General features: G+C 39.6%; 1 protein-coding gene across 6 annotated transcripts in view; it reads left to right on the forward strand.

Moving 5' to 3' along the window:
• MAB21L3 (mab-21 like 3) overlaps window positions 1-13,173 on the forward strand; it is a 59,029-nt gene that overhangs the window by 25,825 nt on the left and 20,031 nt on the right. Inside the window, exons 2-4 of one of the 6 annotated variants that reach the window (XM_059058505.2) lie at window positions 5,951-6,088; window positions 7,532-7,655; window positions 9,403-9,649. In XM_059058505.2, the coding sequence (XP_058914488.1) occupies window positions 9,602-9,649 (48 nt within the window). In that variant the 5' untranslated portion in view covers window positions 5,951-6,088; window positions 7,532-7,655; window positions 9,403-9,601. The other 5 variants (XM_067033903.1, XM_059058496.2, XM_059058522.2 and 2 more) reach the window with 5 other exon arrangements.

The following is a 13,173-nucleotide window of genomic DNA, read 5'->3' on the forward strand; positions in this document are numbered from 1 at the left end:
CACCAATTAAAAGACAAAGATTGTCAGAGTGGATTAAAAAATAAGACCCAAGGCCCAACTGTATGTTGTCTACAAGAAACCCACTTTAAATATAAAGATAAAAGGTAAATATATGGAGAAAAATACTCCATGCTATCTCTAATCAAAAGAAAGCCGGAATAATTATATTAATTTCAGACAGCAGACTTCAAAGCAAGGACAGTTATCAGGGATAAGGAAGGACATTATGTAATGATAAAGGAGTCAATTCTCCAAGAAGACATAGCAGTCTTTAACATATATGCACCTAACAACAGAGTGTCAAACTATGTGAGGCAAAAACCAACAAGGAGAAATAGATGACACCATTATTGTAGCTGGAGACATCAATACCCCTCTATCAGAAATGGACAGATCCAGCAAGCAGAAAATCAGTAAGGACATAGTTGAATTCAACAACACCATCAATACTAGATATAAGTGCCAGAAAGGAGGGAGGTGGAGGAAGTAAAATAGGTGAAGGGGATTAAGAGTTACAAACTTCCAGTTATACAATAAGCCATAGGGATGTAATATACAGTATCAGGAATATGGTCAATAGTATTATAATAACTTCATATGGGGATGGATGGTTACTAGACTTATCACAGTGATCATTTCACAATTATGCAAAAGTTCAACCATTTTATAATAAACCTGAAACTAACATAATATTGCACATCAACTATTTCAATTAAAAAAACAACTATTTATCTAATAAAAATACAGAATATAATTGATATCTACAGACTGTTTTATCCAACAACAGCAGAATACACATTCTTCTTAAACTCAGATGGAACATTCACCAAGATAGACCACATTCTGGGCCATAAAGCAAATTTAAAAGAACAGTAATCATACAATGTCTGCTGTCAAACCATAATGGAATTAAACTAAAAAAACAATCAATAACAGAAGGATAACTGGAAAATCCCCAAATGCATGGAGATTAAACAACACACTTCTAAATAATACATGGGTCAAAGAAGAAATCTCAAGAGAAATTTTAAAACATTTTGAACTAAATGAAAAAATACAACCTATCAAAATTTGTGGAATGCAGTGAAAGCAGTGCTTAGAGGGAATTTTATGGCATTGAATGGATATATTAAAAAGGAAGAAAGATCTAAAATCAATAATCTAAGTTTCTACCTTAGGAAACTAGGAAAAAAATCCAAAATACACAGAAGAAAAGAATAAGAATTAGAGCAGAAATAAATGAAATTGAAAATAGAAAATCAATAGTGAAAATCAACAAAACTAAAACTGATTCTTTGAAAAGATCAATAAAATTGATAAGCCTCTAGCCAGACTAAGAAAAAAAGAGAGAGGACAGAAATGACTAATATCAGAAATGAAAGAGGGGATATCACTACAGGTCCTATGAACATTAAAATGATAATAAAGAAATACTGTGAACAACTCTATGCCAGATTTTATCACCTTGATGAAATGGACCCATTCCTAGAAAGACATAATTTGCCAAAATGCATAGAAGAAATAGGCAATCTGAATAGGCCTATATCTTTTAAAGAAATCAAATCAATAATTAATAACTTTTCAAAACAGCACCAGGCCCAGATGTGTTCACATCTAAATTCTACTGAACATTTAAAGAAGAAATTATACCAACTCCCTAAAATTTCTTTCAGAGGATAGAAGCAGAAGGAATACTTCCTAACTCATTGTATGAGGCCAGCACTACCCTAATACTCAAATGAGACAAAGACATTACAAGGAAAGAAAACTATAGACCCATATCTCTTATGAACACAGATGCAAAAATCTTCAACAAAATATCAGTAATGATGTATAGAAAGAATTATACACCAAGACCAAGTAGGATTTATCCCAGGTATGCAAGGCTGGTTCACCATTCAAAAATTAATTAATATAATCTATCACATCAACAGCCTAAGAAAGGAAAATCACATGATCATATCAATAGAAGCAAAAAAAGTATCTGACAAAATTTAGCACTTGTTTGAGATAAAAATTCTCAGTAAACTAAGAATAGAGGGTAACTTCTTCAACTTGGTAAAGAATATCTACAAAAAACCTACAGCTAACATCGTATTTAATGGTGAGAAACTAGAATATTTCCCACTAAGATCAAGAGCAAAGCAAGGATGTTCCCTCTCACCACTCCTTATCAACATCATACTGGAAGCCCTTGCTAATGCAACAAGGCAAGAAAAATAAATAAAAGGTATACAGATTTTAAAAGGAAAAATAAAACTTTCTTTGTTCTCAGGTGACATGATCCTCTATGTAGAAAATCTGAAAAAATCAATAGAAAATAACCCCTGCAACTAATAAGCAATTATAGACAGGTTGCAGGATATAAGGTTAATATACAAAGCCAATGGCTTTCCTATATATCAGCAATGAGCAAGTGGAATTTGAAGTTAAAAATACAATGCCATTTACATTAGCATCCCCCCAAAATGGAATACTTATGTACAAGATCCATAAATAAATGAAGAGATATTCTATGTACATGGATAGGAAGACTTAATATTGAAAAGATGTCAGTTTTTCCCAACTTGATTAAATGCAATCCCAATAAAAATCTCAGCAAGTCATTTTGTGGATATTGAGAAATTGATTCTAAAGTTTATATGGAAAGGCAAAAGACACAGAATAGCTAACATAATATTGAAGGAGAGAACAAAGTTGGAGGATTGACAGTACTTGACTTCAAGACTTACTATAGAGCTACAGTAATCAGGACAGTGTAGTGTTGACAAAAGAATAGACAAATGGATGAACAGAATGGAGAACCCCGAAACAGACCCCTATAAATACAGTCAATTGATCTTTAACAAAAGAGCAAAGGTAGTACAATAAAACATAATATTTTCAACAAATAGTGCTAGGACAATGGACATCCATATGCCAAAAAAAAAAAAAAAAAGAAAAAAGAATCTAGACACATACACCCTTAACAAAAACTAACTCAAAATAGATAATAGGCCTAAATGTAAAAAACAAAACTGTAAAAATCCTAGAATATAACTTAAGAGAAAACCTGGATGACTTTGGGTATGGTGATGACTTTTTACATAAAATACCAAAGGCACCATCTGTGAAAGAACTAATGAATAAACTGGACTTCATTAAAAGTAAAAACTTCTGATCTACAAGAGACAATGGCAAGTGAATGAGAAGACAAGCCACACACTGGGAGAAAGTATTTGCCAAAGACACATCTGATGAAGGACTATTACCCCAAATATACAAAGAACTCTTAAAATTTAAGAAGAAGAAAACAAAAAATCCAGTTAGAAAATGTGCCAAAGACCTTAACAAGACACCTCTCCACTGCCATACAGATAGCAGATAAGCATATAAGAAGATGCTCCACCTTATAAGTCATCAGAGAAATGCAAATTAAAACAACAATGAGATATCACTACACAACTATAAGAATGGGTAAAATCTGAAATACTGACAGTACAAAATGCTGGAGAGGCTGTGGAGCAGCAGGAAATGATAATCATTGCTGGTGGAAACACAAAATGGTACAACCACTTTGGAAGACAGTTTGGTGGATTCTTACAAAACCAAATATATCCTTGTCATATGATCTAGCAATTACCCTCTTTGATATTTACCCAAAGGAGCTGAAAACTTATATCCACATAAAAACCTGTAACTGGATGTTTGTAGCAGCTTTATGCATAATTTCCAAAACTTGGAAGCAACCAAGATGTCTTTCAGTAGGCTACAGATAAATAAACTGTGGTACATCCAGACAATAGAATATTATTTAGCACTAAAAAGAATGAGCTATCAAGCCATGAAAAGACATGGAGGAACTTAAATGCATATAACTAAGTGAAAGAAGCCAATCTAAAAAGGCTACATACTGTATGATTCCAACTATATGACATTCTGGAAAGGGTGAAACTATGGAGACTGTAAAAAAGAATAGTTGCCAGGAGTTGGTGGTGGGTGGTGGTGGAGGAGGGATGATTGGCAGAACACAGAGTAGTTTTAGGTCAGTGAAAATACTTTGTACAATATTATAATGATGGATACATTTGTCCAAACCCATAAATGCATAACACCAAGAGTCAACCATAATGTAAATTAGGACTTTGGGTGATATGGTGTGAAAATGTAGGTTCATCAACTGTGACAAATGTACCACTCTGGTGGCAGATGTTGATAATGGAGGAGGCTATGCATGTCTTGGGGGAGGGAGTATATGGGAAATCTCTACCTTCCTCTCAAGTTTTCTGTGAACCTAATACTGCTCTAAAAAAATTTTTTTAAGGATACTATTTGATTACACAATACTGACATTTTCCCATAAAATAACACAAAATGTATTATCTTTGAGGACCTGGTAACTTGATTGTATTTTCATTATAATCAATATCTTTGGGTTTCTTTATTTACAAATGATCTATAGTAACACTTTTTTTTCTGGTGAAAAGTTGTATGAATTTTAACATATATACAGATTCATGAAAACCCCACCAAAATCAGAACACAGAACAGTTAGACCATTCCAAAAAACTCTCTCATGCTATCCCTTGGTAGTCACACCCTCACCTCACCCCAAGACCCCTGGCAGCCACTGATCTGTTCTCCACCACTATAACTTGGTCTTTTTTCAAGAATTTTTGAGAATGCCAAATTAATGGAATCATACAATATGTAACTTTTTGAAACTGGGTTCTCTCACTCAGTACAATGTATTTAAGATTCATCCAAGTTGTGTATATCAATAATTTGTTCCTTTTTATTGTTGTATATTATTGTATGGTATGGATGTACCACACTTTATCAGTTCACCTGTTGAGAAGCTTTGGGGTGGCATCCAACTTTTGACTGTCACAAATAACAGTGCTGTGAATATTCATGTACAGGTTTTTGTGTAAACCAGGTTTTCATTTCTCTAGGCTATATGTCTAGGAGTGGAATTGCTGGGGGTCAAATATATATTTAACTTCATAAGAAATTACCAAACCATTTTTCATTCTCATCAGATATGTATGAGAGTTTCAGTTGCTCCGTATACTTGGCAACACTAGGTATTGTCACCATTTTTTCATTTTAGCCATTCAATTAAGTATGTAATTGTATCTTTTTGTGTTTTTAATTTGCATTTCCTGAATGTCTAATGATACTGACTATCTTTTCACATGCTTATTTGCCATCCTTATATCCTCTTTGGTGAAGTGTCTGTTCAAGCCCTTTACTCATTTTTAAATTATGTTGTTCTCTTATCATTAAGTTTGAGAGTTCTTTACATGTTCTGGATACAAGTCCTTTGTTGGGTATGTAGTTTTCAAATATGTCCTCCTAGTCCATATCTTGTCTCTTCATTCTCATGACAGTATCTTTGGAAGAACAGAAGTTCTTAAATTTGATGAAGTCTAATTTATCAATTTTTGTTTTATCATTCCTAAGAACTCTTGGCTTAACCTCAGGTCACAAGGATTTAGCTTACATTTCTCATTTAGATCTATGATCCATTTTGAGTTAATCTTTATGTAAGGTAGGAGATATTTATTAAGGTTTATTCCTTTTCCTATGGACAACCAAGTTTTCCAATACACATTAGTGGAAAGAAATATCTTCCCTCCACTGAAATGTGTTTACACTTTATCAAAGATCAAATGACTGTGTTTGTGTGAGTCTATTTCTGGACTTTCTATTTTGTTCCCTCGATCTCTATGTCTTTATCTTCTGGCTGGGTCTCTTTTAACTAAAAACAGATAAATTTGTCACGTGTCATGGGCAATAGAAGGAGGAGGAAAAGCAGTTCCGTGTGTTCCCAACAAATAGGGACAATTAATTCCTCCCATTGCCTATTTCCTGCCACTTCCTAACTCAGGTATCACAGAAACGTAGGTGAACCAGTTAGTTTCATGGTATAACAGATTAATAAAACCAAATGTCTTCTTCCTTAAAGGCTTTCTTCATGCCCAGTGTTTTCCTCGTGATGTCAACTGAAAAATATGCCAGCCTCACATGACTCTGAGCAGAGGGAAGGGAGTTGCACCCTGACTTAAGGAAAAGTTTCAGACGAAAATATAACTCTGTTTACCAGGTAGAGAGATATGAACATGGAAATACCTTACTATTTAATTTGAAAATAAAGTGTCATCCAAGCCATAGCAGGAGTTTTATTACATCAACAGCTGGTCTCTGTTAAAAATAAGTTTCTGGGTTGCCTTTCAGCATTGGGCCATTTGAGTGGGGAAGATCCAGAACAACATTCCAGTGCACAGAAATATAAATGGATGGACACACAGCCAGATGGACACAGATCTAAATATTTTCCTTTCCTTTCCTCTAGCCCAATCTGGGATCACTGAGTATATACTATTTTGTAACAGGTCATCTTTGCTGTTTTATGCATCTCAAAGTATTTTATTTATTAGAATGGTCACTTTAATGTTTAAGGCAAAGAAATATTCACCACTATCCATTGAGGGTCAGTTATGTGTTAGGTTAGTGGTCCCCAACCTTTTTGGCACCAGGGACTGGTTTCATGGAAGGCAGTTTTTCCACAGACTGGGGGTGGGGATGGGGCGATGGTTCAGGTGGTAATGGGGAGAGATGGGGTGAGGCGGGAAGTGACAGATGAAGCTTTGCTCGCTCGCCTGCCGCTCACCTCCTGCCATGTGGCCCAGTTCCTAACGGGCCGCAGACCAGTATCGGTCCACGGCCTGGGGGTTGGGGACCCCTGTGTTAGGTACTGGGCTACACAGGTGACACAGAACAGACAGGGTCTGTTCACTGTTGGGGGCTTCCTCACAGCTTAAACAATTATCTCTACTTGGTCCTCTGAACAGTCAGATTTGAGTCACCCTGGGATTAAAAGAAATCTTTGAAAGAATAAGTCAGGATTTGTAATCTTGGTGAAGTTTAACAAATTTGTATATTTAAGATTGATCTGAATCAAGCCAACACTTTCCCTTTTTGGTATGAAAATCCTGGCCACTAAGGTAAATCAGTAACAAACACCTTTGCTGGTGAACCAGGTGACATGATCTTCCCAGGGCTTCTTATATTGATGGTTTAGGGTTTGAATGCCTTGTTAAACTGACTTTAAAGAATAACTTCTTGGTCCTCACAACAGAAATTGAGCTCAAGTTGGTTTACATGTTCATACTTGCATGTGGTATGAGTCATGAGAAACGGGGATATTTATTTCCCCGAGCAAAGAGGGGAATCTGAGTCCATTTTTAATCCCTCTCAGTGACACAGCACAGTGCCTTGGACAATCTGTTGCTCAATAAATATTTGTTGATCCAATATCCAATTAGCCAGAGATCTCTATCTACAAAGAAATTTTGTCTTTGCCAATCGGTCAGAGCACCTGTGTCTGTGGGACTGCCCTGTATTTCAAAACCATTTCCCATAAGGAACATCATGGAGCAGGGAACTGGTTGTGTTTATACAACACCCCATTTCCTGGGCACGGCATCCAGGTAAAATGAGACTCTAGTAGGTCACCCTGAGCATGTGCTCCTTCTCCTTCTCCCAGGCTCCTCAGTTGGCCCTGTTCATTGCTTTCCCCGCTCACATCTGGCAAGTGTCACTGGACCCTAGCACGAGAGAAGAATGCCGCTTTCAGCATTTTGATCAGCTGTGGTCCTGGAGCAATCGAGGTAAGGCCACCACAGGCGTAAAAGGATGAAAGTTTGTGCATCTGATGACGGGTGACTGGGGTAACCTTAGAATCATAGGAAAGGCCCCACCAGAGGAAAGGGACTCCTGCATTAATGATTACAGTGAAGCAGAAGTAAGGACAACAGCAAGAACACCTGGGAAAAGCAGGAGGACTTTGGTGAAGTTGAAAATGAGGTAGAAAGAGAACTCGGAATTGCAAGAAGCACAGAGGGAAGAGACTCTTGGTCTGTGGAAAACCTGATAGTTTGGAACGACTGACCAGCGGTAAGAGAAAGCAAAAGAAGAAGATTCTGAAATATTCGGGAACATTTGCTGTCAAAAGAAGGAGATTTAAAATTACAAATGGAAGAAAATGAAAAGTCGAGGCTGTATTGAGGAGGGGTGGCTTTACCATATACATATCAGGCTGCAGGTTCCCAGAGGGGAGCTGTAGAAGCTGGACAGAACACTGGGATTAGTGAGGTGGGTGGAGCAGCCAGAGCTCTGTTGTGGATGTGGCTTTCAGATGGTGCCAAGTTCGGGAAGATATGCGAATGCTGTGGTTACAGAACACAGAGCAGCCCGGGCGCCCAACATGGCTGCTAAGCACCCAGAGGATGCACTCAGAGGTGGGTTTGGAAAAAACACTTGCCTTTGGAACATTGCTCCGAATTGAGCTGGGCTCCTTCAGAAGTGCTCTAATACCTTTAGATCATCTGATAGCAGACTCTGATGTTTACCAGTTTCAGGGAGATCAAGCCATTGTGAAATTTTTTTTCTGTAATAAAACTAGCCCCAGCCAGCCAGACTGGGAATTTGCTGCCTGAGCTGTTTTCCAACATAGTTTTGCTGGCAAAACCAGATGTGAGTGTTTCCTCGACTCTTGAGGAGCCTGTTTACACTGACTTTATTTTTACTGCTAGCTTTCAGGTGGGAAGAGGGAGATTTAAAGGTCAGCAGGTGAGCGGAAGGATCCTGTCCTGCCGTTCCTGGGTGTGCTTGTGTGTGCCTGTGTGGGTCCACGCCTGTGTGGGTGTGTGTGCGCCTGTGTATGTGTGCCTGTGTGTGTCCACACCTGTGTATGTGTGTGCCTGTGTGTGTCCACGCCTGTGTGTGTGCACCTGTGTGTGTCCACGCCTCTGTGTGTGTGTGCGCGCCTGTGTGTGTCCACACCTGTGTGTGTGTCCATACCTGTGTGTGTCCACACCTGTGTATGTGCCTGTGTGTGTCCACACCTGTGTATGTGTGTGCCTGTGTGTGTCCATACCTGTGTGTGTGTGTGTGCCTGTTTGTGTCAGTGCCTGTGTGTGTGTGTGTTTCCACATGCGAATTGTTGTGTCCTGATCACTTGTTTGTAGGCATAATCATGGGTGCCAGGCTGGTTATTTAGCAGTTTCTTATTTGTTTATTGTAAAGAAGGTAAATCCATCTGTGGGGTTGTCTGGATTGGAGGGCAAGGGATATTTACTGTCAACAGGATTAGAACAAGGAGATATAAGATACTGAGCTCAAATGTGCATCTAGTGTCAGGATAAGAGCATAAATAGTTCGGAAGAAGACAACTACAGGGCATTTCCGTCTGTAGTGGAACTTTTGAGTATTTGAGTGGGAAATACAACTTGGAAAATTGCCCTTCGGTCAACGCACCAATCAACAGAGCTAAATAGAGTAAAATTTGGCTGGACTCAAATGCAGTTTCATCAACTATCCTTCTTCAATTCTTTTTTTTTTTTAATTTCCCAAAAGATGAAAGATGGATGCTCACAATTTGGAAATGAGAGCTTGAATGAAGAATTGAGAAGGCAAGTCTGTGGTCCACATACACATTCCCAGAGAAAGTCAGCACCCAGAGACTAATATCACTGAGAAATCTATGCACAAGTGCTCTCTCTGCTGAGAGACAAACCAAGACGTTGCTGTTCTGCTCAGCATAGACCAAGAAGACATGAAATCCCTAATGGAAGGAAACTTAGAAGATCGCCTGCTGAATAAGGTAAGGACAGATACGGGTCTCTCCTATGCGCCCCTCCCACCCTCCCACCCCACCAACCTTGATGCAGAAAGAATTTCAGCCTGTTTCCAAAGATACAGAAAATGCTCCTCAGGAACTCAAGACCATCACCCATAAGAGTGTTCAGGGACTTACCATATTTCAGTCCTCTCTTTGAGGTTCTAGTGCAAGAGATAGGGAATAGAATGTGGAAGGAAGAGTTAGAACTTGGGCTGGAACTCCAGCTCTGCCGCTGATGCCTGAGTGGTCATGAGCAAGACACTTAACCTGTCTGAGCCTCAGTTTTCTTCTCTGTAAAATGGGAGTGATAATAGGATCTTAGTGGGGTCTTTGAAAAAGAGTAAATAAGAAAGCTCTTTGAAAACTGTAAAACTGCTAGATTAATATATGTATGTATTACCACTATATTTTTAGTATGCATCAATTAAGAACTAATTTAATTTCTTCTCTATAGAGTCATAGGCTCTATGGATGTTAGAACTTGAAGGGACATTAAATATTATCTAGTTTAAGCCTTTCCATTTACAGCCGAAGCGATTAAGGCACAGAGCCACCCTTAAAACTAAAACATTTAAACAAAGTTAGGCACTGGTCTAGGGTTTTCATGCCTTTACGAGTAAACAAAGCAGAGTTCATTATTATAATGATAAGTCAAGTTGATTTCTTAGGCAAAACCATTAATAGGGATAAATAGGGAAAACTTACCATAATAAAAATTATAGCAAGCAAAATGATTTCTCCTTTTGAGGGCTATACGTGGAAGGGGCGTTAGCTGGCATTTCCCCATTGTCCTGTGTTTTCTGAAAGAAAAAAATCCAAATATTTTAGCCTGGCATTCAAATAATACTTTATCTTTCTACTCCCTGCTTCCCTGCATCTTCAATCACAGAAATTCTAAACAAAAGCTCTCTATGTTGAATCCAGCCTGTGCATGTGTTTTCTTTGGCCTGCAGAGAATTTTTTAATTTTGTTAAATTTGTTACAAACATTTCAAAATAATGAGATTTTGCATAGAAATCCAGCTTTCCATCTTCTCTGGAAAAAAAATCAGGCTATCTGGCAACCACAGGTCCCAGTTTCTTACCTGGCAGCCATGGGCTGGAGCTGAGTGTCTGTCCCACTGGAGGCTGCGGCACTGCTGGGTCTGACACCCGCCTCCCCCCACCCACCCTCCCCATGTGTGTCCCCTACTCCACTCCGTAGGTGGTTGAGTCTGACAGCCCTGTCCCACAAGAACTGTGCCCTGAGAAGGTCTCAGGCCAGAGCGTCCCTCCCCCCGACCTGGGGAGATATCCTGTCTCTTCTTCATTTTTCTGGCTCATCCTCATCCTTCAAACTCAGCTCAGAGTCTACTTGCTCATGAGAGATTAATCTGACACCCCAACACAAAACGTTTGCGTCTTCCTGTGAACTCCCATCATAATGATCACTGATCATATTTATTTGGTGATCAATTGTATCTTGACTCCTGATGCCTTTCCTATCTTGGTGGCAACTTAAATAGTATATCATTTTATTCTTTATAAGTTTCCAGAGGGAAGAACAGTGTCTTGGATATCTTTATTCCCCTTGAATTCACATAGTATCATTGCACATATGTGGTCAGAAGTATCTTCAGGGCTCATTGAAGATAATGCAAGACGAGTGTTAAATGTGCTAGAAAGTTGAGGCCCTACAGTGTCTCATTTAATCAACAATCATGTGACATGTGCATATTACCTCCATTTTAACAGAGGAGGAAGCAGGGCTCATGCTGATTAAACAGCGTGTCCAAAGTCACACAGTTAGTGAAGATGCTGCGGTTTCAGCCTATTCTGTTTTTACACCAAACCACATTTCCTCTGCTAAACCCTCTATATCACCATAAACACACACAGTGCAAAACACAGTGCCCAAAACACAGGTCCGGATGTGGCCTGCTTAGTGAGAGAGAAATTTTGTGTTTGGGTATCTTTAAGGGTGGCCCTGTCTCACCTGCAGATTTTGCACATAACCCCAAAGGTAAAAGGAGGAAGTTCCCCATGCAGACAGAAAATGCTTAACATCACAAGCGCTACATAGAGATTTATTTATTTTTATTTTATTTTATTTTATTTTATTTTCAGCTACATTGGATCTTCATTGCTGCATATGGCTTTTCTCTAGTTGCAGTGCTCGGGGGCTACTCTTCATTGTGGTGCGCAGGCTTCTCATTGCAGTGGCTTCTTTTATTGTGGAGCACGGGCTCTAGGTGCACAGGCTTCAGTAGTTGCAGCACACAGGCTCAGTAGTTGTGACTCGCAGGCTCTAGAGTGTAGGCTCAGTGGTTGTGGTGCACGGGCTTAGTTGCTCCACGGCATGTGGGATCTTCCAGGACCAGGGCTCGAACCCATGTCCCCTGCATTGGCGGGCAGATTCTCAACCACTGTGCCACCAGGGAAGCCCACTACATAGAGATTTAAACAAGGTGCTGGAGGAGAACAGAGCAGTGTGACCTCTGATGGGAGAGGCGTTTCACAGAAAGTGATGACAAAGCCTTAGCGCATGCGTAATGCATAGGGTTTTAACAAGTGGAGGAGAGGCCTTCCAGCTACTGGAACCCCATTCAAGCAGTTAGCGGGTTTCATTCCCAGTCTCCTTGTCCTTGGGGAGGCAGAGAGGTGCAGTGATTATATATAAGGGCACTGCCTGGGTGTGGATTTCTGTTCTGTGACTTACTGACTCCGGGACCCTGGGTAAATTATTACACTTTCTGAACTCCAGTGTCGTTCTCTGTAAAATGGGGATTATCACAGCATTCCCCTTAAAGGATTATCGGGAGTCTCAAAGGAGCTAACCCTTATAAAGTGTCCTGCGTACAGCAACACCCCACCAGTCTTAGCTCCACAGTGCTGCTGTTGCTATGGCTTCTGCTGTTTGGGAGCTGCAAATATCCTGTGGGGCCCAAGCATTTGGTTCATGGAAGAATTAGTCTAAAAAGATGGAGAATGTGATGTCTTATCTGTATGGATCACTGAGTTTAAGTCTCCATGCCTTTAAATTATTAACCCCTGGAGGACAGAGACAGTGTCTGCGCCCCCCGCCCCACCACTTTTTAAAACTGATTATTGGAGTTAATGCAATTCCAGAATTAAAAGTCTGACTTCCTGTTGTCTAGAAGGAAGTTCTCAGCCTTTTTCCCCAGTGGCACTCGCCATGGATGACATTCGCTTTGGCCACATGCTCCTGGGTGTGGCCAGGCCTGGGTGGCGTTCCTGGTGCACTATTTAGCATACCCCCTACCGCCCTCTCAGGAAAGCATGTGGGAATACAAGTGAGTCAGATTGATGTAATTATAAGGAATAACCTTGAATTCTCAATTTATATTTGAAACAGGAAATTGTTCACAAACTTGAGCTATTAATAGTAGCAAATGATGTGGGACAACAATAGGCCTGACACCGTGCCTGAGGAGGTGGACATGCGTGTGGGCACATAGACAAGCCCTGGAGGGAGGCCCACACAAAATGCATGGCAACCTTAAAGGT

This window comes from Kogia breviceps, chromosome 1 (genome assembly GCF_026419965.1).
Source record: "Kogia breviceps isolate mKogBre1 chromosome 1, mKogBre1 haplotype 1, whole genome shotgun sequence".
Lineage (NCBI taxonomy): Eukaryota > Metazoa > Chordata > Mammalia > Artiodactyla > Physeteridae > Kogia > Kogia breviceps.